Genomic DNA, 23,861 nt, shown 5'->3' with positions numbered 1-23,861 from the left:
CCTCTGCATTTTCCAGATGACCTTGACCTGGACCGTCCGATCGACTACGGTAACCTGCACCTGCTGAGCTCCTCCTACCTGCCGCCGCGCAGCCAACCAGCGGCCGAGCCGGCGCGCAGCAACCAATCACCGCTCCGTACAGCCTCCAACAACCAATCACCGCTGCGCTCCGCCTCCAACAACCAATCACCGCTGCGCTACGGCGTTGTCGACCAATCAGCTCGCAAGTCTGATCGTCTGACGTACTCTTCTCTACTAGCTCACGGTTCGGACACGGAGGATGGTGGCGCTCGTGATTTACCACTCAACTACTCCTCCCTTCTGTTGCCGGACTCTGAGCCGGAGGAGGGCGAGGATTCGGGCAGCGGCTCTGATAACCCTCCCCGGGAGACGTGTGATGAACAGTGCGGCCTCATGGAGGTATCCGTGTAGAGGGTGGGATAAGAGGGAAGGCTGGCCCATCGGGTGGGTTTTGAAGAGCGAGGGAAAGTGATAGTGGAAAGAAGAAAAGAAGAAGAAGCAGGGGAAATCAGTCAAGCGATGAAACTATAGGGTTGTGAAGCTAAGAGAGACTGTTTCCTCTTGGCGTTGACAAGGACAGTTGACGTGTCAGAATGGTCGTGATTTGGAATCACACAAACAAACTACGGTTAGCAGTGATGGTTTTGATCGCACATACTTAAATAAACCTGGCAAACAGAGAGCTATTCCCACTCAACCTGTTGGTCACAAGCAAACCAAGTCCACACCTTGCCATACTACTGAAGAGAGCGAGAGAGCGTATATTTTCAACACGACACGTTATTTTCAATGGTGCACTGTATTCGCCCGTCCATTGTGTTTACTGAGGGAGTGTCTGGCGCACTCTGTGGGGGCTGCCGAGGTCCTAATGTTTCCAGCCACTGGGTGGTTAGTAGTACGGGCCGAGCGGCCGGGGCTGGGTGTTGCCGCTAGTCGTGCTATCTAGTCTTTGTCGATGTTGAGTTGTGAGGTTTGGTCGGTGGTGTAAGCTTTGTCAGCTGTGAGCTTAGTAAACTGTGAGCACTTTGGGGGAGTGTGAGAGTTGAAGTTGTATCGATGGGAATGATTTGGGTACGAGTGTGAATCGAAATTTTGTGCGAAAAACTTGAGTAGCATTTGTCATGTTAGTCAGCGACTTTATATTTGCATGTTAGTATAGGATTCCTGGCTTTGAGCAAAGGCGAATTCGTCCACGAATGGTCATTGGTCAGTCCTCTTTTTGCAGCTTTCCGTCCCCTAGTATTTGAATGCGAATGATTTGAGTATTTGAAGACGAACGCATGTTATGATCCGGTTCTGTAGAGGTATGTATAATGTACCTATATGTCCAATCAATTCGCTTTACGTGACCGTGAGGGTGCACTTTGACCGTGCATTGCTGTGGTGCCCTCAGTAGCGAATGAAACAATGTATTTAGATCCCTGATCCACATTGGTTCAATATGAAATGAATGTTGGGTCAGGGGCTCCGCCACAGGGGGGTACGCGGGGGTCCGGACCCCCTCAATAATTCCCGTGGGGGGTACAGTACCCCCCAATATTCCGAATACCTGTAACCTTGTTTTGCGTTAGAATGACTAAATCATTCACAGAATGTGTTGAATAATTTAATTAGAATGTGTTGATGGTCGCAAAGCTAAGGAATTTAAGATCTAGAAATGTAGGGAAACACGAAGATGTTGTGACACACGAAGTGCTCAACAATCGCCGACCTATATTTATGGGAGTGTCATTATTCTACCATTTTGTTATTACTATGAATGCGTTTAAGATTGCTAGGATTAACTTAGCATGCTAGAATTTGGCAATAATTTCGTGAGAGGGGTCCAGCTTGCAGGACACCTCCTAAACACAACACCCGCCCCAAAAGAGCTTCAAATCGATCTGAGAACCCTCTTTCCATGTGAGATCACCCGATAGTGTGTGTGTGTGGGGGGGGGGGGGGGGTAAGCCGGTCTTTCGAGCACCATACTAGTCTGAGAGCCTAATGCGTTGTCTGATGGCTAACACCGCCCTTGGAGCGCACAACAGCGGCCTCCTTTCCTTAAGAACGTTGATTTGAGAGGCCGCCATGTCGGTGTCATTGAGCTCCGCTTCTCGGTTTTCGACTCCTCTTGCAAACTGAACCTTGTTTTTTTTTCGGTTCATAAAGCAAAATCCTCCCGATAGAATTGTTAAGTTTCCTTTGAACTCTAGAAAAAACGGCAATTTTTCATCGATTTCGGGAGCTGCAGGGGGGTGGGGTGGGGGTGGGGGTGGGGGGTAGGGGTGGGGGTGAATTAGCCCAAAATGCCCACCTTGGATCCGCCAGCGAGGTTTTGTGTTTTTGGTCGGACCCCCCCAATCCCAAAACCGTGGCGGAGCCCCTGTGTTGGGTTGATGTTGATCGTGCTGTAAAATAGGCGCCTTCATCCGGAAACTAGTGTGAAGTGATGAGGTTCCACGGTTGTAGGTGGCGCTAGCTGTCTTTTGGAACTGTACAGATTAGAGATGTCAATCGGATACCAACTTTTTGGTATACCGATACCAAACCGATACCAACTTGGTATTTGGTATTTCAATCTGAATGTGTTTGGTATTTTGTTGGTATTATAAGCCCTCACTAATGTATAAGAGGTTGGGAAATCGGTAAAAAGTTGGTTTTTCCCTCATGTTCTCAAGTTGATTCGGTTTTGGTATTTCCTCACGGTTTTGGTTGGTATTTGGTTTGGTCTCGGTATTACGATTTTCTGTAATTGACATCGCTAGTACAGATGGCGCTAGTTGTCGGCAGATAGTGTAAAAGTAGCGGTGTATGTTCTCAAAGATTGTACAGATGGCGCTGCAGTGGCGCGGGAACTTCTTCCAGACTGGGGGGGGGGGGCTGAACCATCATAGATATCAACCTAGGGTACCCCCAAATCTAGCTTTCTCATCGGTTTTAGGCCACTTATTTTTCAGACCTTGGCCTTTTCAACGAAAAAAAGAAAATATTTGCAAAAAAAGTGAGGTATTCCGTCTCAGCTGAGTGAAGAAACTACCGTTTTGGCAACCTGGAATAAAGGTTTTAAGCTGCCAAATGAGTTGCCGAGTCAGTAAAATAGGTAGATTTTTCACTCACATGCTTTCTTCCTTTGTGACTCACAACCCCTAATTTGGGGAGGACAAGCTGCCCCAACGGTTCCTGGCCTCATGAAAAGTTGTGAGGCACCGCCCCCACGGCCCCAGAGTTGTGAGGGCAAGCTTCCCCCACTGCCCTCTCCCCCGGTTCCCGCGCCTATGTATGAATCTATGAAATTGTGTTGGTAGATTTCCGATATCGATTCCTCCAGCTGGGGGGGGGGGCTCAAATACATTACGAGCCCCCCCAGCCGAAAAGTTGGAGGGGCTCAGCCCCCCCTAGCCCCCCCCGGTTCCCGCGCCACTGTGGCGCTGTATGTCCGCTGATGCTGTATAGGTGGCGCGACGAGTCAGCGCTCCGTGTAGCAGTGATTGAAATCGAGCTGTGATATGTGTGAACGGGCTGTCACCGGTCTGTGTTGACCCGTGTTGACGGATATGGGGATAGTGGAATTGTGGGCGAGAATCGTACATTTGGTGGAAGGATTCGGGTCGACACGGATGACGTCATCGATTGTCATCGACGTCATAGGTGAAGTCGAGACAACTGGCGCGCTGTACCTTCTTTTGGATGGTGATTTGAGCGTCCCCAGCTCACAGACACCTATGTGAATTCGATTCGATGTTTCAAATTCAGCGTGGATGGGCCTTGCAGTCTGGCTCTCGTGAGGCTTCGCTAGCTGCTTTTAGATAAAAGTTGGGCAGAAACGGTAGCTGCTGTTGCTTGTATTCCAAGCGACAATACTTTTTTTGTTTAGAAATCCTCGAAAACGCACAGCTGTTATTGCTGCTTTGCCACTTCAGCTGAATAGCGATAAAGAGAATGTGTACTTTTGATATAAAATTGGTGTTTAAAACCCAGACCAAAAAAACGGTGTAAAGGCTTCTAAGAGTTATATTTTACTTCCCACGAAATGTATTTTTGTACGACTGATTTCCTTGCCACCCATCCGCTTTTAGTGGCCGCACGGAGGAGCTGTCGCTGTTTTAGCCCTTGCCCGTGCGTTTTTCCGATGCACTGTGCCGCCATGTACAACACAGCACGATGCTACACGCCGGCATCACTGAGAGTCGCTGATTTTGTGTATGTGTGTCTGTGTGTGACTGTGTGGTCAGCCAGTGTTCTGCTGTGCAATATACTGTACAGAAACGGTATTATATGATGTTTTTTGTAGACTATCGAGGGGGATTTAATTACAGAAGCATTAGTTAAACGCGATTTGGGAATTCTGCACGGCGGGCTACACCGGGTGACTGCGAGATGCACACTGCACTGGATGTTGAACGTTGGTTGTTGGAAAACTAGGAGTGATCGATCTCATTCATACGCAATTTTACCGAAATTCGTTCACTTATTTTGCTAATATATCCTGCAACGTTTTATGGCGATTCAGCGGTAATCGAAAGTCATTTATTATTTATCTCGTTATTGTCAAGGAATTGGCTAATGATCAGTAGCGGCGGAACACCTTCAATTAAGGGGGGGGGGGGAGGAGGGCACTGCCGACTTTTGGTCCCATTCGATTCTTTCCATGCAACGCCCATAGGGCTAATGTTAAAATGCCAAAATCAAAGGGGGCACGGTGCCCCGGTGCCCTCCCCGTTCCGCCGCCTATGTTAATGAGTAGGCATCAGTAGTTTGGACGGTCAAGGCTAGATCGGTCAAAGGCTAGATGGCAGAATAATGCAAACCCGAACGTTATTCCTATATCGTGAACATTTGGAACGTCAATTGAATAATACGCACACTGCACAGCAATAATCTCCGATGTTCCAGACATGACTGAAAAATGTATGTGATTTATTTAGAGTTCAATACCTGCACATAACAAATGTCGCATTCGAGGGTAACAGAGACACCTAGCGGTGAAGCTGCAAACCTATAGTTGTCGTGAGTGCTGCCACCTATGACCCGAAACGCCGAACCTCGAATCCACTACCTGCACATAACACAGGCACCAGGCAGTAGCGACAGATGCCACCGCTAGATGTCACTAGTTGTATAGCGCGCAGACCGTGGCCTGTGTTATGGGCAGCTAGTGGAAATCGGGCTCAGCCGTTCGGAAAATAGGTGGCGCTGTTTGCATGAACTTCAGGTGCCGAACAACGCCGATAGGTGTCGATGCCTGTTTAGTGAGCGGAATCCCGGGTCACCTGGTGAATTGTGGTTTATGATGTTTTTGTGTGTGCCGATCGGAAAAAAGTGGTGACGAATAGATGAATGATTGCGCTTCCGATTACCGCTGATTCGTGCCTTCACGTTGCAGGTAGATATTATGTTGATAGGATGGCATGGTTGATAGGATGGCAAAATAGGTAGAGACACCTATCGAAGGTTTTTGAAACCTCAATTCCATGCGAAGAGCGCCACCTATTCTCCAAACGGCCAAACCTGATTTCCACTAGCTGCCCATAACATACAAAAGCCAGTGCGGTATACCTACCACTAGTGATATCTAGCGGTGGCGTCTGTCCGTAAGGCTAGGTGCCTGTGTTATGTGCAGCTAGTGGATTCAGGGGTCAGCGTTTCGGGTCATAGGTGGCAGCACTTAAGACAACTAGAGGTTTGTAGTTTTACCGCTAGATGTCTCTTACATCCCATAATGTGACATTTGTTAGTGTTCAGCTGTTGAACTCAGTTCCATACGTTTTTACCCATGGTAAAGAGCGCTAATGCATAGGTACATTATTTATTTGATTGGGGTCATAGGTGGGACTTTGTGCCGAGCTGGGAGGGCCCGAGCTCTCCAAATTCGACGCCGGCTTGGCTTTGGAGCCGCAACAGACCGCGGAGGTCAAGGTCAGTGAGGTCACTGCTAGAGCGGCGGCGAATTTGCTGCGCCCGGGCCCTCCCAGCTCCGCACAAAGTTCCGCCCGTGATTGGGTTATTGAACCGTGATATGGTTATGAACATTAATGAGAGATGGAAATGACGTTCCTGTGCATTTTGGTGCCATCTAGCCATGACCGCCAGGCGCCAAAACTCCACTATAAACATTCGCCAATCGCCACTGCAAAATCCAAGGACCAAGAGAATCAAGCTGCAGCAGCCTACAGAGAATGTTTGGGCGATGCCATTATTCGTGCCATGAGTGTTTTCCCGAGTGAAAGGTTTATTTTCCCGAGTGAGAGGTTTGTTAAAACACAGTGTATGTTATCGTCGCACGAGTGATGCTTTTTCGGTGACATATTTTGGGAAGAAATAAAGGATTCGAGAGGGTTTTGGAATCGAAACAAAAGGGCATTTCATTTATACAGTAAAAAAATGGAATATTAAAACAATTATTCTATTTAATCGCCGCCGCCGCCGCCGACGTCGCCAGAACACATGGTCCTCCGGGCCGGATCCTAGGAATCCAGGATTGAATAAAGATGGAAAAACTACGAAAAGAAGTAAGGGTAAAGAAGGCCCTGTATACCCGCAGTCTGACTTCTTTGGACAGGTTAGTAGAAGAGAGAGCAGCTGAGATAGAGATCAGTTTATGTATTGATAGTGACAAGGAGAAATGGAGCCATCTACAAGATATTGACTTCAAGAAACCTGCTGACTCTGAAGTGGTTGACCTACTCATCGGTAGCGATTATCCAGAATTGCACGAAGTTCTGGAGCGCCGGACTGGCCCGCCGCACACTCCAGTGGCAGAGCGGACACCACTGGGCTGGGTCTGCGTGGGGCCCGTGGGGTCCACAGCTCCACCGCCAGCACGCCGGCCCCGTGTCGGAGCACGCGCTTCAGCCGTAGTAAACGAACAGGAGCTGCTCAGAAGATTTTGGGAAGTCGATGAACTGGTCACGACAAAGCATGAGACATTGTCAAATGAAGAAAAAATCGCTGAAGAAAAAGCCAGCCAGTCACTGAGATACGAAGCCGGTCGCTATGAGATCGGTATTCCATGGAAAGACGAGCGGCCAAGCTTGCCCGACAACAAGACGGTGGCGTTGGCACGACTCAGGTCTTTAGAGAAAACTCTGAGAAAGAACCCAGAGCTGATGTGCAAGTATCAGGCCAAGATGGATGAAAACCTGACGAAGGGATACGTGCGCAAAGTCACAGAAGAAGACCGGATAAAGCCAGCGTGGTACCTACCTCATTTTCCGGTTGTGCGTGAAGATAAGGAGACCACTAAAGTGCGAATCGTCATGGACGCGGCGGCTCAACACGGTGGGCGCAGCATCAACACGGAGATGCTACCCGGGCCGAAGCTGCAACAAGATATTGTTGATCTCTTGATCAAGTTCCGCGAAAAAACTTACGCCTTGATCGGCGACATCAAAGAAATGTTCAGCCAGATCAGCCTGGCAGACGAAGACCGCCGCTTCCATCGCTTCCTGTGGAGGAATGTGGAAGAAACAGAAGAGCCTGCCGTATACGAAGCTGTCAGACTGGTGTTCGGTGACTGCGCTTCACCGTTCCTGGCCCAAAAGGTTTTGCTTCATCATGCTGAAATGATGCAAGAGAAGTATCCTAAGGCGGCCGAGGTGCTGAAGACGGGCATGTATGTAGACGACATCATGACTGGAGCCAACAGCGAGGCAGAAGCTGATGCGCTGCGGCTCGAGTTGACCGCTTGTCTACAGGAATGTGGTTTCTCTGTCCGGCGCTGGTGCTCAAACAGTCCCGCCGTCCTGAAAGATGTTCCCGTGGAAGATCGAGTGTGCAACTTTGGTCCAAAAGATGAGAAACTCCCGACCACGAAGACGCTTGGAATACTGTGGGACGCAGAAAAGGACTCCTTCGTCTACACATTCAAGCCCATCGAAAACGTTAGCTTCACCAAGAGGGGGGTGCTATCGAAACTCGCCTCAGTATTCGATCCCCTGGGTCTACTAGCACCCTTCGTAGTCCGAGCCAAGATCGGCCTTCAGATGTGCTGGCGTCAAGGTCTGGACTGGGACCAGCCGATGTCAGGCGACCTGTTGAAGTCGTGGAAGCACTGGATGGAAGAGCTACAACAGCTCCAACTGCGGCTGCCGCGCTGCTTTATGGAAAAAGAGACAGATGTGAGAGAGAAATCTGTTCACATATTCACAGACGCTTCAGAACAGGCGTATGGCGCTGTGGCTTACCTGCGCGTGGACTATGAAGATTGCACGACGAGTGTGTCCTTTGTGGCTGCCAAAACTCGGGTCACACCGTTACGGGCCGTCAGCATCCCTCGTTTGGAGCTTCTGGCGACCTGTCTCGGTCTACAGCTGAGCCAGAAGATCGCTATCTCCCTGCAGATCCCGACCGAACAGCACACGTTCTGGACCGACAGCATGAACAGTCTGTACTGGATCCGTGGAGACTCAAGGCGCTACAAGTCGTTCGTCGCGAACCGTGTGGGAGAAATTCAGTCAAAAACCTGCCCGATGCAATGGCGGCACGTGCCCGGCAGGGAAAACAGCGCTGACGACTGTTCCCGCGGGATACACGCTTCGGAACTCACCTGCGACAGTCGCTGGATCAGAGGGCCTCGGTTCTTACGAGAGCCGAAAGAAAACTGGCCAGTCACTCCTCTGACCACCCCATCGCCAGAAGCAAAGAAGGAGGAAAAGAAAGTGACAATGTCTTTTCCAGCCCGAAGCAGCCAGAAAAATGTGATCAGGGCTGAAGACTTTTCGTCTTGGACGCGACTGCTGGCTGTCACGGCATGGGTCCACAGATTCGTAAAAAACTGCAAAGCAGCCCCCGCCGACCGTAAAAGTGGCCCACTGACACTATCCGAGCTCCAGGTGGCAGAACGGTTGTGGATAAAACAGGCCCAAGAAGACTGTTTTCGAGAGGAACGCGAGTGTCTGGCAAGAGACAAACAAGTGCACCCAAGCAGCAAAATACGCGATATGCAGCCGTTCGTATCGGAAGATGCCGTGCTGAGAGTGGGTGGCCGTCTGGATGAGTCCAACTTGCCATATGATGCCAAACATCCCATCATTTTGCCGAGGCAGCACGCCGTGACAACCTTGGTGATCCAAGAAGCACACGAGCGAACCCGTCACGCAGGAGTAAACCACGTCCTGGCTGACACAAGGACGCGGTTTTGGATCGTTAATGGGCGAGAGGCCGTAAAAACTTACGACAGAGGATGCCTCTTCTGCAACAAGCGGAGAGCCAAGCCGGCAACCCAGGTCATGGCGCCTTTACCGGGGTCTCGCGTCCGAGTACCTCTACGGGCTTTCTCGCACTGCGGCATTGATCTTTTCGGCACATTCTTCACTAGAGTAAGCCGAAGAACCACAGCGAAACGCTACGGCTGCATCTTCACATGTTTGAGTACGCGGGCAGTACATCTGGAAATGGTCAGCTCTTTGGAAGCTGATAGTTTTCTCCTGGCATTTTCAAGAATGACCGCTCGGCGCGGCCGCCCTCTTGAAGTTACAAGCGACAATGGAACCAACTTCATTCGTGCAGAAAAGGAGCTCGCCAGTCTGTTTCAGCCAGAGGACCGAGACAAGATAGCAGACGCCATGACTCGAACAGGAATCCGCTGGCACTGGAACCCGCCTCATGCTCCCCATCACGGCGGCGTGTTCGAATCATTAATCAAGTCAGCCAAACGGGCCATCAGGGTCATCATCGGTAACGCAATGCTCAGGGACGAGGAGCTCCAGACGGCACTCGCAGAAGTAGAGAGTCTGCTGAACGCCCGACCACTGACCTATACCAGCTCAGACAGCAGAGACGACAGCCCGCTGACGCCAAACCATTTTATCACTGGACAGCTGGGTGGCCCTCTCGCACCAGAGCTACCCGATCAGGAGGTGACGTGCCCCAGACGCCGCTGGCGGCACGTTCAGAAGGTCGTTAGCCAAACTTGGCGAAGATTCATTCGCGAAATGCTGCCAAACTTGAGCCGTCGTGGCAAGTGGACAAAAGTGCAGCCAGACATCAAAGAAGGCGATGTCGTGCTCGTCATGGACCCGGCATCACCGCGCGGCTGTTGGCCTCTGGCGCGTGTGGAGCGCACCCATCCCGGCCGTGATGGTCATGTGCGCGTGGCCGAGATTCGTATGGGGCCTCGCAAATGCACCCGGCCGATCACACGCCTCTGTCCTCTGGAATTCGCCGCAGTGGACTAACGCATGAGCCGCCGTACGAGTCAGCTACTGCAGCCCAAGGTGCACCACGGTCAGCTAGTGGAGTCAGCTGGTGGAGCCCAAGGTGCTCCACGGGGAGGGGAATGTTTGGGCGATGCCATTATTCGTGCCATGAGTGTTTTCCCGAGTGAAAGGTTTATTTTCCCGAGTGAGAGGTTTGTTAAAACACAGTGTATGTTATCGTCGCACGAGTGATGCTTTTTCGGTGACATATTTTGGGAAGAAATAAAGGATTCGAGAGGGTTTTGGAATCGAAACAAAAGGGCATTTCATTTATACAGTAAAAAATGGAATATTAAAACAATTATTCTATTTAATCGCCGCCGCCGCCGCCGACGTCGCCAGAACAGAGATGATGTGGTGAGTATGCAAGCTATTATGACGTGTTTTTCGATAATATCTTATTTTCTGCTTCTTCGTCTATCGCAGTGCATCGAAGCCATCCCAGATTCAGGACCTCAAGCAGGATATCGACTCAGTAGTTGAATGGTCTGACAGCTGGCAACTGCCATTCAATTAAGCAGATTGCAGGAGTTTGCACATTCAACATGGGTCCGATTCGAATAACCAGGAGCACCACTACACACTCAGAGGTAACCGTCTCGAATCTGCCAGTAGATCTGGGTGTCTTTATCGACTCATCCCTCAAGTTCAGAAAACAGGCAGCATCTGCAGCCTCCAAGGCCACCCAGGTCCTGGCCGTGATTCGGAGGTCGTTCGCTCACCTTGATGAACAGACACTGACGCTGCTCTAAAGTCTTGTACGTCCACTCCTCGAGTATGACAACGTTTCATGGGGACCGTTCAACAGACACGATCAGAGGCTGTTAGAACGCATCCAGAGACGAGCAACCAAGCTGGTGTCAGGTATCAGGAACCTGCCATATCCTCGGCGTCTCCAGAAACTCAAGTTACCTTCGCTCTACAACAGGAGACGGCGCAGAGACATGCTGACGACGTAGACGTACCAGCTACCAGCTGCTACACGCGGGAGCTGACCTGGACCCTGATGAGTTAGTGGCGAGGAGCTCAATGACGACCACTCGAGGGCACGGCTGGAAGCTGGCGAAGCCTCAAGCAGCGTCTCCTGTGCGGAGGAACGCACTCTGCGTACGCGCGGAGCTCTATAGCCTTGGTACGCGCTATATCAATGACTGGAACGCCCTTCCTCGTCATGTGGTCCTCGCAGAGACCCTAACCCAGTTCAAATCCCGACACGAGCAGCACTGGCAGACCATCCATTACTCAGTGCCAATCCAAGATTTAGCCTAGTTTATCTGGAACCTACTCGACGAAATCGGGACCTTCAGGCGTAGTGCCTTTCTAAATCACGATAAGTGTAGATACGGTAAGGTAAGATAAGGTCTTTTCAGTGGCCGCTTGTGTGACGTGTACTGCTGTTCGAGAATGTACATCCAACAGGTTTTAGCAATCTAGCCTTCGGATGTGGGTAAGGCAAGGCCTAAGGGATACCTACACGGCGCATAAGTAAACATAGGTCATTTTTAATTTTGTGTTTAATTCCGCCTTTTTCCTTGTTGTAACGTGACTAAACTATTGTCATGTCTGCGCTTGAATAGGATACAGAACAGCCACCCCTGGGTGATAAACTAGCCTTTGAAGAATGGAGACGAAGTAATCCCCTATCCCCCTCATCCTAAGGGGGGGATAGGGCCTTGCATTGCATCCACCACACCGTCTCAGCCTTGCATTGCAACACCAGAACAAATTGTATCCTTCCCAGACGTAGACGCTACAGTTCATCATTTTCTAGGCTTTGTGGGAAAGGCTGACAGTTTGCCCGTCAAACACCAGCATTTATATCAAGAGCAAAATATCGAACAAAAATTATTACGTTAAAGGAAGGGTGCCACCTTTTGGACACAACGCAGTTTTTACAAGATTAGCCTCACATGAACCTAAAAACCGGCTTCACTTACCTATGCTCGAGACGGTCAGCATTGAATCCGCACGTGAAGTTATCATTTGCGAGTTTTGCTGCCAGCATTCGGGCAGGCAAAAATCTTCAGCACTATTTCCTCGTCGTGTTAAGGGTATTTTATAAAACATGAAATCAGCAAAGGTATGTATAAAAGTTATACTTTTGAAGCATGTTTTATCATTTTGAAAGGGTATATTTTTTCTTTATGGTATACACTTAAGTTTTAAAATTTTAATTGGGAAGTTTTTCTAGTAAGTTGCATGAAGGGTGAAGGGTTCCATAGATCTCTTAAGCATTGTAAAGGAAAAACCTTTACTCGACTTATTTGATGTTCTTATTTGATGATGAAATATGGCCAACAGTTACCTACTTGGTTACCTACAACTTAGTTCAAATCATGTTATCTTCTTCCTTTTTATTTGTTCATCTTTTTGTCTCAGTTGCGCCATCAATGCAAATGGCAGAATGATATGTTGCCATGACAACAGGATATGCCAGCCGTCCTAGCTGCCACATCAAACGACCTTGAGTTGTAGTGGTGATATAAACAACGATCTTTTTTTTTTTGGCCAATGTATTAAATGCAATGTTTCGGTTTTTTGTATATTGTGGACGCGCTAACCACGTCTAAAAATTCAAATAAGTAAAATAGATTCATAGAACAAAAATTTCGGAAGGTGGCACCCTTCCTTTAACGGTGATGGGTGTAGGGGGAGATAAGGTAAGTACAGGCACGCACGTTTCGTTGAGCGAGATTCCGTCGTTTCAGTCCGATCCATTTATATTTTGCTAGCCTCTCATGACATAAAATATGTTGTCATATTATGAAGTATGAACTTCACGGAATGTTGCGATTGTGTAGTTTTCTATCGATGCCGTCGTAGTTATCAATCAAATACAATACCATTACCGTCATGTATTGATAACATTTAACAATGTTACAATATTTGTGTACATTGAAGGAGCAGTATGTAGTTATATGTACCCACTACTCAACGTGTAGGTACAGCCCACCGCTAAAGTAATGTAGGGTTTTACCAAACTCAACGGTTGGCTTTGACTGGCGATTGTTTAATGCGAAGTGATTGAAAAGAAGATGTCAATAGCTAAAGTTGCAGCTGCAAGGGTGACGATACATATAAGCTACATTCAAAGTTTCATTGTAGTCTGGCTAATCGTTCCTAAGCTTCAGAAGCAGAACATACCCATGACTGAAACCCCACATTACCCCTGCTGTGGACTGTACCTATTGGGAAAGTCTGATGAATTTGACCTCCAGGCTCCAAGTTTCGTACTTAGAGGGCACTAGCAATGCCTGAGAGAAATACGAAGCAAGCTGCCATCCCCTAGGAGACATTTAACATTTATCAGAAATATTTGATGACGTGGCCAAAAAAGTGACCAATCCACCACACATGGTTGTATAAGGCTTACCTATATCCTTAGGACGTAAATAACAATATATTGAGCACACGGCATCAAGAAAACAGTGCATCCGACATTTACCACCCAAGCTATGCCAGACCATTTTCATTTTCAGTGGTTTCATCGTCTCCAGTAACGCGTTACATTTCGTCCCTTTTTCACTAAAAACTACAACATCATTTCTATTCACGTTTTATCACAAGGATTTCTGGTTCCTCTCACCCCACGAGCCTGAACTAGCATCCGCATTGGTCCAGTCTTTTGCACTGGCACTCGATTCCTTATCGCTAGTCGATGAGTTTCTTGGCAAGCTGGAAGTGCGACGTCTATTTTTAGCATCTGTATCGTTGACAACAAAACGAATTCCGTGCACACGTTTCGAATCGAATGTTGCAATCGAGGCGTTCGTTCTTTCCTTCTTGGAGGTTAGCTTCGACACTTCGGTTGCTCTCTCAGTCTGTTGACGCGAGCTGGTTCTGCTTCTCGTAGAGTTCGAAACTCTCCTGTCTTGACGATTCGAGCTCACTTTGGGAGCCCTCGTGACTATCGCGATGTCCCAAGTTCTTGTTCTACCTCGTCGTGTTGTGGAGTTCGTTGCACTATTCCTTCGAGAATGTGGTATTGTTGACCGAGCTGTTGTAGGGTCTGGTTTGGCTGTCCTGGTTTGGAAAAATACTGCTCTTGAGCGTGAATTCTGGTTACTCTTGTTCGCTTGGAGTGTAGCTCGTCCAGCGTTTCTGCGGGGAGCAAATGTCACCTTTCCTCTGTTCTGAGTCACTTCACTCTCCGTCTTTGCCTCCACATTGTGTTGTATCCGAAGTGGGGTCTTAGGTGGCTCTTCTGCATTTCTAAGCGATGACGTCCCATTCCCGTTTTGCATGATCTTGCGTCTACGCACCAGTGCACCTTCCTCGTCTTCCTTTGCTGGGGTTTGACTTTTCCTCCCTGCATCATCCTCTGACTTGGAACCATCTTTCGGCTCTCCCACCCTCTGGAAGACAGTGGCGTGACCGACGCTGGCTTCTGCCACAAACTCATCCACGACCTCCCTCTTCTTCCCTCCGCCGTCCATCTGGCGGGTCCTGTAACCACCGAACGTGTTTTCCATCCCGTCACCAAAACCGTCCGTGTACACAGACGAGTACGTTCTTGGTTCGCCTGTGGTTCCACCACGGGCGTCAAATCGTGGTTTGGGTCGTTCGGTAGCAATGACTTCCCGCGTTGTGGAGGCTTGCAGCATTCGCATCTCTTCCTTCAGGCGTTTGATGTTGTCCTGAAGGAGACCGGCCCCTGCCGCTGGTCTCTCAGTAGTTTCTTCCTCGATGGAGGGAGCTTCAGAAGCAATGTCACCTTCAGCCTCGGGGCGCATTGAATAATCGCCATATCCATTGAAATTTTGCGTGTTTGCAAGCCGTTGAGGTGATTGAGAAGTTGAGAAAGGTACATTCTGCTGAGTGTTTCCACTTGCTCGTACAGGTTCATATGACACCGGAGTTGCAAAGCCAATGGATTGATCAGTATTGAAAGGTGCCCCATAACTGCCAAAGTTGTGCGATTCTTTGGGTGGTCCATAGTCGCCAAATATGTCCGAGGGTCGTGGTACTCCATAGTCTTCAGTAGTGTCTGAATCCTTCGGCGGGCCATAATCAGTGACGATTTCAGATTGCAGAGGTGCTCCATAGTCTCTGATGATTTCTGATTGAAAAGGTGTTCCGTAATCGGTCGTGATTTCTGATTCCAGCGGGGCTCCATAATCACTAACTATGTCTGATTCTCGAGGCATCCCAAACTCCTCTTGAACGGGTTCTGTGGGCTTTTCAGTGTTCATATCTTGGTCAGTTTCTGGTTGAGGTGAACTTGTTTCAGGCTTCTGTGATGTTTCGTACTTTGGAGTGTACTCGAAAGCCAGTGGCTGACTGTACTCTACTGTTTCACCGAGGTTCAGGGATGAACCAAAGTCGTACGGTTCTGTATTTCCCAGGGAGGAGCCATACTTAGGTACGTCACCATAGCTCAGTGCTGAACCAAAGGATGGAGTCTTGTCCGGACTTGGCGAAGCTCCAAACCCTTTTTCTAGGCTTATATCCGCCTCATAGCTTGACGTTTTGCCAAGTTCAACGCTGGAATCATAACCAAACCCTTCGGTGCTTCCAAATGGTGTGCCTATCTTGAAACTAGATGTCGAAACATCTCCCAGAGGTGTGCCATATTCTTCCTGTGGAATGAGTTCGCGATCTGATACTGCTTCAAACTCTTCCTTAGGGACCGTCAAACCTCCTGTATATCCGCTATAGTCGTTGATTGGTCCCAGGAAACCACCATAGTTCTCGTCGTTCACATCGGGAAATTCCCCGAAGATTTCGGCATCCGAGAGTTTATCATAGTCCAGATACGCATTGGAATCCTCGTCATCATATGACGTCGATTTGCTGTAAGAAGCCTTCTCGGTGGTTGGTTTACTTTCTTCTGTGGTCGCAGAACTCGCAGTCGGTTTTACCACGAACGTGCCACTCATCTTGGTCAATCCTCCCATGTGAATAGTGTATCCTATCTTGGTGGATTTTGTGGGTGCTTCGGTTTGAACTGGCTCCGTCACCGCGGCCGTCGTGGTCTCGGGGATGGTGTGCGTGGTCTCTGGGACCGGCTGTGTGGTCTGCTGTGTGGTCTCCGTGGTCTCGGTCTCTGCTGGCTCTGTAACCGTCGTTGCTGTCGTTTCTGGCATCATGCTGGTTGTCTGCGTTGTGGCCTCTTCAGTTGTGACAGCTTCTTCCGTCATCTCTACGGTAGTCGCTTCTTCAGTCGTCGGAGTCGCCACTTCCGTGGTCTGCGTCGTTCCGTACGTTGTCTCCACTCCATCTGTCGTGTCTAAATAACTCGTCGTTGGCAAATCCCCCGCTGACAGCAACTGTTCCTCCAGCGTTCCAAAGCTGCTCTGTCCCTGTCCTTCCCCAATCAAATCAGCCAACCCAAACGCCGGACTCGTCTCACTCTCCGCCCCTCTAAGGTTCATCACAGTCTCCTCGACGAAGCCAGCGGGATCTCTGGTTCCGATTCTGATTCCGTGCCAGAAGGCGCGGATCATATCAGCAGCTCGCTCGGCGATCATCACAGTGGCGGCGCTGGCGTCTCCGGAGACGATGGTAGGCATGATGGAGGCGTCCACCACGCGCAGGCCGCTGATGCCGTACACCCTGCGGGGGAAGGGACAGGGTCAGAGGGGCGGCAGGAGTGTGTGGTCGAATTTGAGGCGCTGCTGGGTGAAACTGGTTTACAATGATGAATGGTATCATGTGAAATACCGACTGCTACGTAATCTAAATTTCGGTTTTACGGTTGCATGGTCACGTATAAGGCAACTATTTTCGAGCAATATTCGCTTGAAACGATGAGCGATATTCGTTCTTCGTTTTGATGACCTTGCCTTAGGTGCTCCAGGCCGCTATGTTCTTGTACGTTTGAAAGAACCTTGTATACTGTGCCACTGAGGAAGTGCCACGCCCGAATATTGGTTTACTTTTTGAGTTTCAATAGAAGTGAGCAACAGGCTATTTCTAATAAGTCTGAAAGAATCATTGCATTTATCAATTTATGCGTTATCCTATCGTCCACAAACTCATAAAACCAAGCACACTGATGCTCAAACGGTCCCATCTCCCATCTCCCCATCGTATGGCCGCTCACCTGAGCTGATTATCCACCACGGCCATGGGGTCGCTGGGCGGACCCATCTTGCACGTGCTCGTCTCCTGGTAGAGCGTCTCAGGGAACACGCGAGCACGACAGTCCCACCAGTCGGGCCCACCGGTCGGGTGGAGATAACAGAACCGATTCTTTTCCCCCACTGCCGACGCTCCGGCGCGGATGAACGGCAGCGATAGACCGATCGCCTCGGCCTTCTGTCCAGCCTCTCGGAGAACTGCCAGGTCGTGTGGGTCGTCGAAGAGATTCAGGAAGATGTCCGGGTGCTGCCACGGGTTTCGGGAGCGGAGAGCGACCTTTCCGCGGCTCCGCGGACGGAGATTGACCGGGAGAATACGGTAGCCGGGCGTGAATTTGTTCGGGTAGAATGTCTGCCAGAGCTGCCAGAGGAGAGATTGTGTGTCAGAGGTCAACGCAGTTCTATCGTCCCGAGGCATGCACCGGAAATTTGTAGAGAGAGTGGTGTACGCACACAACATATAAAGGCACTAGCAATATGCTGTGAACAGGGTGGAAAACCCAGTGGTTGCTATTCCTTTTTCCTGAAACTCACGTATTCACGTATCACGTATTCAGAAATTCAGATCCTACTTCAGGTGAAGCTTTGTATGGTTTTTATCGAAGCTAAGACCAGGGATGTTCTAGGGAAGACGAAGACACGGGCTGTGATGACTTCTAAAATTTTCAAAGCCATGCACCATAACAAAAAAGAAATAAATAAAAAGTCAGTCGTAAGCGACATCCACCAAACATTCACCCAAGTAAGTCAATAAGCCACTATACCCTGTATTCACCTTATAAGACAGCCCATAGATGAGCGCCTCGTAGTATCCGTCTGTGGAGGTGTGCTGTGAGAAGAAGAGGAACTGCACGTCCGGCCAGTCCTGGCCGTAGCTGATGTTGTTGTAGGAGGTGCTGATGAACCCGGTGCCCTCCAGACCCATCACAGACGCCAGCGGACCTGAAAGAACGATCAGCTGATGGAATTTTCTCTTGGGGGGAGGGGGAGGGGAGGGATTTCATTTAGCTACAACGATATAGATGAATGTTACCGTGAAGGTATGAGCAATTAGATGTGCCTTACAAGTACAAACTGATGTATTTGATTTCCTTTTTTCATTTGAAGTTTTTTTATATGTCTCGCTTATTTTGCTAGCGAGGTTAGTTTCCCTCGTCTTATCTTTTTCAGGTACCTAAGCAATATAAAGCCAAAAGTAACGTCTGAATCTGAATAAATGCCTTATGAACTGTTGGCACTCATCGAATACAATATATTTGCTTCAGAATTAGGCATTACCAACCGATTCTCTTGTTGATGTATTGTTTCTTGTAGACGGGATTTTTCAAGGCCTTGGCCGGTCCCTTCATTCCGTCCCTGGCCACCAGAAAGTCGATGCCACCGATACCAAAGTGGCTCTGGAGGTTCTCACCCACACCGGGCAGGTTCTTCTTACAATATATCTGCAATGTCGGGACAAAACAGAAAGAATAAGGATGGAGTGAAAGGGCCATGTGAATGATTGGAGGGTAAATAATTGTAGACATAAATATAGCTTCGTACTAATTTAGTGACTTGTTTGCGTCTCCAGTTAAAAGTAAAACTAGAATACAACGCATGATATACATATGAAATATGAATTGCTCGATCAGAAAATAATATTAAAAAAGTATGATTGATTGACGTAGTTACAAATTGCTGTACTCTATCCTTTACATCTACTGTTCCCTGCTCTACCTCATCCTCTCCTCCCCTCTCCCTTCTGTTCACTCACCCCATGTTTCTTCAGTTCTCCACACGGTCCAATCCCGGACAACTTCAGCAGCTGCGGCGAGCTGAACGTGCCGGCGCTTACGATAACCTCCTTCCTCGCCCAGGCCACTCGGCGCTTCTTATCCTTGTAGAAAATCACACCCTTGGCGCGCTGCGTCTTGGGGTCGACGATAATACGTGTGACGTGGGCTTCGGTGAGAATATCCAGGTTGGTTCGGTGGGAGGCAGGCGCCAGGTAGGCGCGAGCGGTTGACCAACGCTCGCCGTAGGCGGTGTTGGTCTGGTGCAGCATGAACCCTGCCGGAGGGGAGGGGTGGAGGCAGGGGCACGTGTTAGGGTTGGGAGCTATGAAAGGGGCCTAGGGGGAAGGAGCCTTGGTGAATCTATTTTCGAGTGCTTAGATGACTGAGCGTAACGACCACTGGGTAGTTTGCTAAATATACCATTTTTGCTTCTTCGTCTAGCTAGGTAGCACATAAAAAGGACATCACGAAACAAAATGTGGAAACAGAAGTGGCGATCGGGCTACACTGTAAACACACTAAAAAGAATATGCTACACTGTAAAGGAATTTGCTGGTAAACTTTCTGGTAATTTACGAAACTGTTGCTACCGCTGTCTCATCCAACCACACTTGTCTTTTTCACCCTCACATCGTAAAAAACCATCACATGGTAACAAATTACGTGTCTGTTTGTCTCCGTTGATATCTCCGACTTCGAACTTGTTGTGGATGGCCGCCTTCAGCCAGAGAGACGCCAGGCCGGACAGTTGATGTCGCTCTGGACTGGAGACCTTCATGGGGCCTCCGACGCCGTGGTAAGCTGTTGAACAAAGCACACATTAGTGAGCTAAATGCTGAACGTTTCCCTGCTGCTGTATTTGCTGATACACACCAATACCTACGCACTTGGAGGAAATGAGGCGTGATCGGAGTCCTATAGCGTTTGTATGACAAAGACGCTAAAGTCTAAACTGGAGGCTGCAGGGTATCATTATTCCTCACTGAGAGATGTAAAGCAAATGATGTAAACGTTCTACCGCTTTAGGTGTAAAGCTGTTTTTGACGTTCAAAGATTAGACACTTCAATATTTCTACCTAACTTTATCACCACAAATGAAAGTAAACGGACTAGGCTATACAACAGTAAGTCCCACATATTTCTACCGTCATTTTTCTTCTCGTTCCCAACTATAGAACTCTCAAATTAATAACACTCACGGCTAAATAATTCAGTCGATGATCGAGGTTATCCTCCGATCTGATACATTATCTCACTCACACCTGTGTTTGACATTATCCACCGATGTGATACAGTATCCCCTTTGATACTCACGGCTGTGTTTCAGTCGATGATCGAGGTTATCCTCTGCCCGGATAAAGTACGGCAGCACGTCACCGTAGCCCCAGCCGGGGTTACCCAGCCTCTTCCACAGGTCGAAATCGTTCCGGTTGCCTCGGACATACATCATACGATTGAAGGACGACTGACCGCCCAGCATGCGGCCGCGGGACAGCTTACACACCTGAGGAGGTAAGGTAAAGGGGGTTGAGGGTAGTCCACACTGGTCGCTCCGCCATCATTATCGTAAGAAATTATGGATGTGTGCTTGTCTCGTTTCTGTATCACATATTGCTAGTGCAGTAAGTACGCATGCAGAGAGCGTATATGTAATGTGGATAACAGCTGGAGGAGATTTCGCAAGGGTTTATAGGTTAACCCGCGCCCTGCTGGGGGGGGGGTGTTTGAACACCCCCCCCTTGTGGTTTTTCGCGAATATCTCAAAAACGGCGGCGCGGAGCGCCGCCGTTTTTGGTACACCTTATCATACATCAATTCTACACATGTTGTAAAAATTTCAGACCAAGGTCATTCAAGGTCAGGTCACCAGGTCACTTGAAGTGACCTCACCTCATAAAAAGTTTCAATGTCTGTCATAGCTACACCGAGTGACCGATCGCTTTGAAACTTTCAGCAATTGCTAAGAGCAATAGCATGTACAAAATGTATATCTCAGAATTTTGATATCGATGACCTAAGGTCAGGTCAATTTTGCGACCTCCCCATTATAAGTCAATGGGAGAAAATTGAAATGCGCCTCTTTTGGATGAAAGACATTATAAACACTCCCAAACACCGAATTACAAGTGGTTTAGACACACTGAACATGAAAATGGTGTCCGTGACCCTTGTTTATGCCCTGAGGTCATCTTAGGTCACGAATGGTATCTAACAGTTTTTCGCAAATAACTTTTGATAGAGGCATGCTAGAGCGATGAAAACGCCTTAGATGTGTTCAGCTCGACGATACGGATCGACTGATATGCAACATGACCCTTTCCGGTCAGGTCATGACCTTGACCTGAGGTCAAATTTTCAAGTTGACCTTTCAAGGTCAAGTTATAGTTCATTCGATGCGTCTTGACGAGAGGAACACGATGCCGGTAAAAGTAAGCTCGTACAGGGCTTGGGTCAAAAGTTATTGCAGAAAAACTGTTTCCAAAAAAATCGGCTATTTTTGCAGTTTTTGCCCCCTGCAGGCAAAACCGTTGACGTTAGGTCAAATCTGAGAGAATTACTCAGAAAGGGCGTTAATAGGGCTATCGAATGCGCTTTTCCGCGGCGCTGTAGCTCTATTGGTTCCCGAGTTATGCGTTGGCTTCTTGGAAATTTTCGCCATTCGACCTGGAAATCGGCGAAATTTTGCCTTCAATGACCTCTGGTGACCTGACCTTTGACCTGACCAAAAAATTGACCGAAGTGATTTCGTCATTATTTTTGACGCTCTTTCGAACGCCGCCTTCCGCGTATCGCTACGTGGCCCAGGAGCCGAGTTACAAGGGGGGGTGTTCAAATACCCCCCCCCCCCCAGCAGGGCGTGGAAATCCAGGACCCCCAGCCGGGCGCGGGTTAAGTGTGAAGTGGGTAAAATTGGGTAAAAGTTTTTGTTACGGTCTTCTCCTAAACACCTACATCTCTGTCTATGTTTTCCTCATCCGCTCTTTCTCCCTCTCACGCACTCACTCACTCACTCACTCACTCAATCAGTCAATAGTTCCCCCCTCTCTCTCTCTCTCCCTCCCCCTCTCTCTCCCTCCCTCCCTTCCTCCCTCGTCCTCTCCCCCTTTCCTATACCCACCTTATCCTTCATTCCGAAGCAGTACCCCTCGTCTCGCACGTTCTTGTACCTCCAGTCCCACTTTTTTGTATCGTACACAAACCGAGTCATGGCGGGCCACTCGGTATAGGCCGTACCCGTACCACCCGACTCCAGGAGTAGCACGTGAGTGTTGACATCCTCTGAGAGTCGGGCGGCCAGCACGGATCCGGCTGTTCCGCCGCCGGCTGCCGGGGTCAGAGGGGGGTCATCAGAGGTCATCAGAGGTCATCAGAGGTCAAACAAGGGTCGGAGGTATACATTCCTACAAATTCATCTGTCATGAGGGTCAAGTGGAAAGGGGTGTAATAAGCTGTTGGAAATTGTAGCTGAGTAGAGAAGCTGAGTAAATATAAGCTGTTGGAGTTCGACAGGCCAAACAGGGTAGTCGCAATCACAAGACTGACAGCGAAGCAAGTGTTCAGACAGAAGTCATGACCTATGTGGCTTTGTAACCGGTCTTTCAACACAAAACACGGTGCATAGCAGGCAGCAGCTACATATCTGGCGCATAGCATACATTGAAATGACAGTCCGGATGCCTGAACCATCATGGAATGCTTCGAATATTTTGCAATGAAAGTAGTACGAAAGGTCAAAGGTCATCAATCATGTGTCAATCCATTTTGCAACCGTTGACATCCATATCACATTACCGAAGGTTTGCGACCATTCCTGCTTCATGAATTGTTACATCAGCATCATTCGTCTATCGCATAAAAAGTCGCCATATTGGGGCGGGCGTTGTAAAAAGTCGCAGGGCTATGACGGTTTTTCTGTCGGCCAGATATTGGTTGCCGGCACAAGGTGAACCACATCAAAGTAGATCATGACTGATCTAATGTAAATTATGTGTTTATAGGCCAGGCTGGGGTCATTCAAAATGCAAAGCATTTTTTTGTGGTTTATACCGAAAGAAATGTTGTGATGTATAATGAGGTTCCAACATCTATTTTCAAGATTCATTTAACCTGTAAATGTTCACTGAGCCTGACAACCAGCTCTCGAGTCGAAAACCATTTTTGCAAGGTGATCGTCATGTTTTTTATCACTGCCCAAAACAAAATACGTTTAAAACTGAAGTAATATTATTTTCCATGTGATTTTGAACACCTCCGCTCCTCTGCTCCGCTCTCACCGATGATGAAGTCGTACGTCTCCTCGATGGGGTTGTCGCAGATGATGTTGTTGGGGTTGTCCTTGGGTGTGATCTGTGCCATGATGAGCAGGCCGGCGGCCATCACCCGGTACTTTTTGGTCACCAGGCCCGCCTGCATCCTGGAGAGATGACTGGAGGGGGTGGGGGAGAGGATGGGGGTCAGAGGGGGTCGAGGAGGACGACAAGAACAACAGCAGCAACAACAACAACAACAACAACAACAACAACAACAACAACGGGGTAGTCCGGTTACGAGCATATCGCCGCAGTTTCAATGAATTTTACATTCACCTTGGAATGACAGTTTTAGGCAGATCAACAGTTTTCCTCGTGTTTTTGGCGCCGTATTACATTTTGGTCATAATGAGTGTTGTTACGGAGCGAGTGAAGCGAGCGTAGTCTTTCTTTAGTAAATTAACAACAACAACAACAACAACAACCGTCCGTCACTTCAGCAAAGTTGAAGCGAGCAATGATTTTATAACGAACTATTCTTACAACCATTTAAAC

General features: G+C 48.7%; 2 protein-coding genes across 2 annotated transcripts in view; one reads left to right on the top strand and one right to left on the bottom strand.

The window, feature by feature from the left end:
* Positions 1-1,925, top strand: part of LOC122375520 (proto-oncogene tyrosine-protein kinase receptor Ret-like) — a gene marked incomplete at its 5' end in the record, with an annotated part of 34,358 nt that extends 32,433 nt beyond the window's left edge. Inside the window, one exon of the mRNA XM_043354975.1 lies at positions 17-1,925. Within this exon, the coding sequence (XP_043210910.1) occupies positions 17-432 (416 nt within the window). The remainder of the gene's footprint in view (positions 1-16) is intronic.
* An 11,552-nt stretch (positions 1,926-13,477) lies between these two features.
* LOC122375519 lies at positions 13,478-23,470 on the bottom strand. Its single transcript, XM_043354974.1, has 9 exons — positions 23,331-23,470; positions 22,175-22,380; positions 20,371-20,560; positions 19,720-19,857; positions 19,035-19,330; positions 18,564-18,723; positions 18,057-18,223; positions 17,245-17,642; positions 13,478-16,754 (listed from the first exon to the last, which is right to left on the bottom strand). The coding sequence occupies exons 1-9, from the start codon at positions 23,467-23,469 to the stop codon at positions 13,760-13,762; spliced, it is 4,689 nt and encodes a 1,562-aa protein (XP_043210909.1). The 5' UTR covers position 23,470; the 3' UTR covers positions 13,478-13,759.
* Between the last annotated feature and the right edge of the window lie 391 nt (positions 23,471-23,861).

This window comes from Amphibalanus amphitrite, unplaced genomic scaffold (assembly GCF_019059575.1).
Source record: "Amphibalanus amphitrite isolate SeventyFive unplaced genomic scaffold, NRLGWU_Aamphi_draft 001859F_arrow, whole genome shotgun sequence".
NCBI lineage: Eukaryota > Metazoa > Arthropoda > Thecostraca > Balanomorpha > Balanidae > Amphibalanus > Amphibalanus amphitrite.
This window is presented reverse-complemented; position numbering and strand designations above follow the sequence as displayed.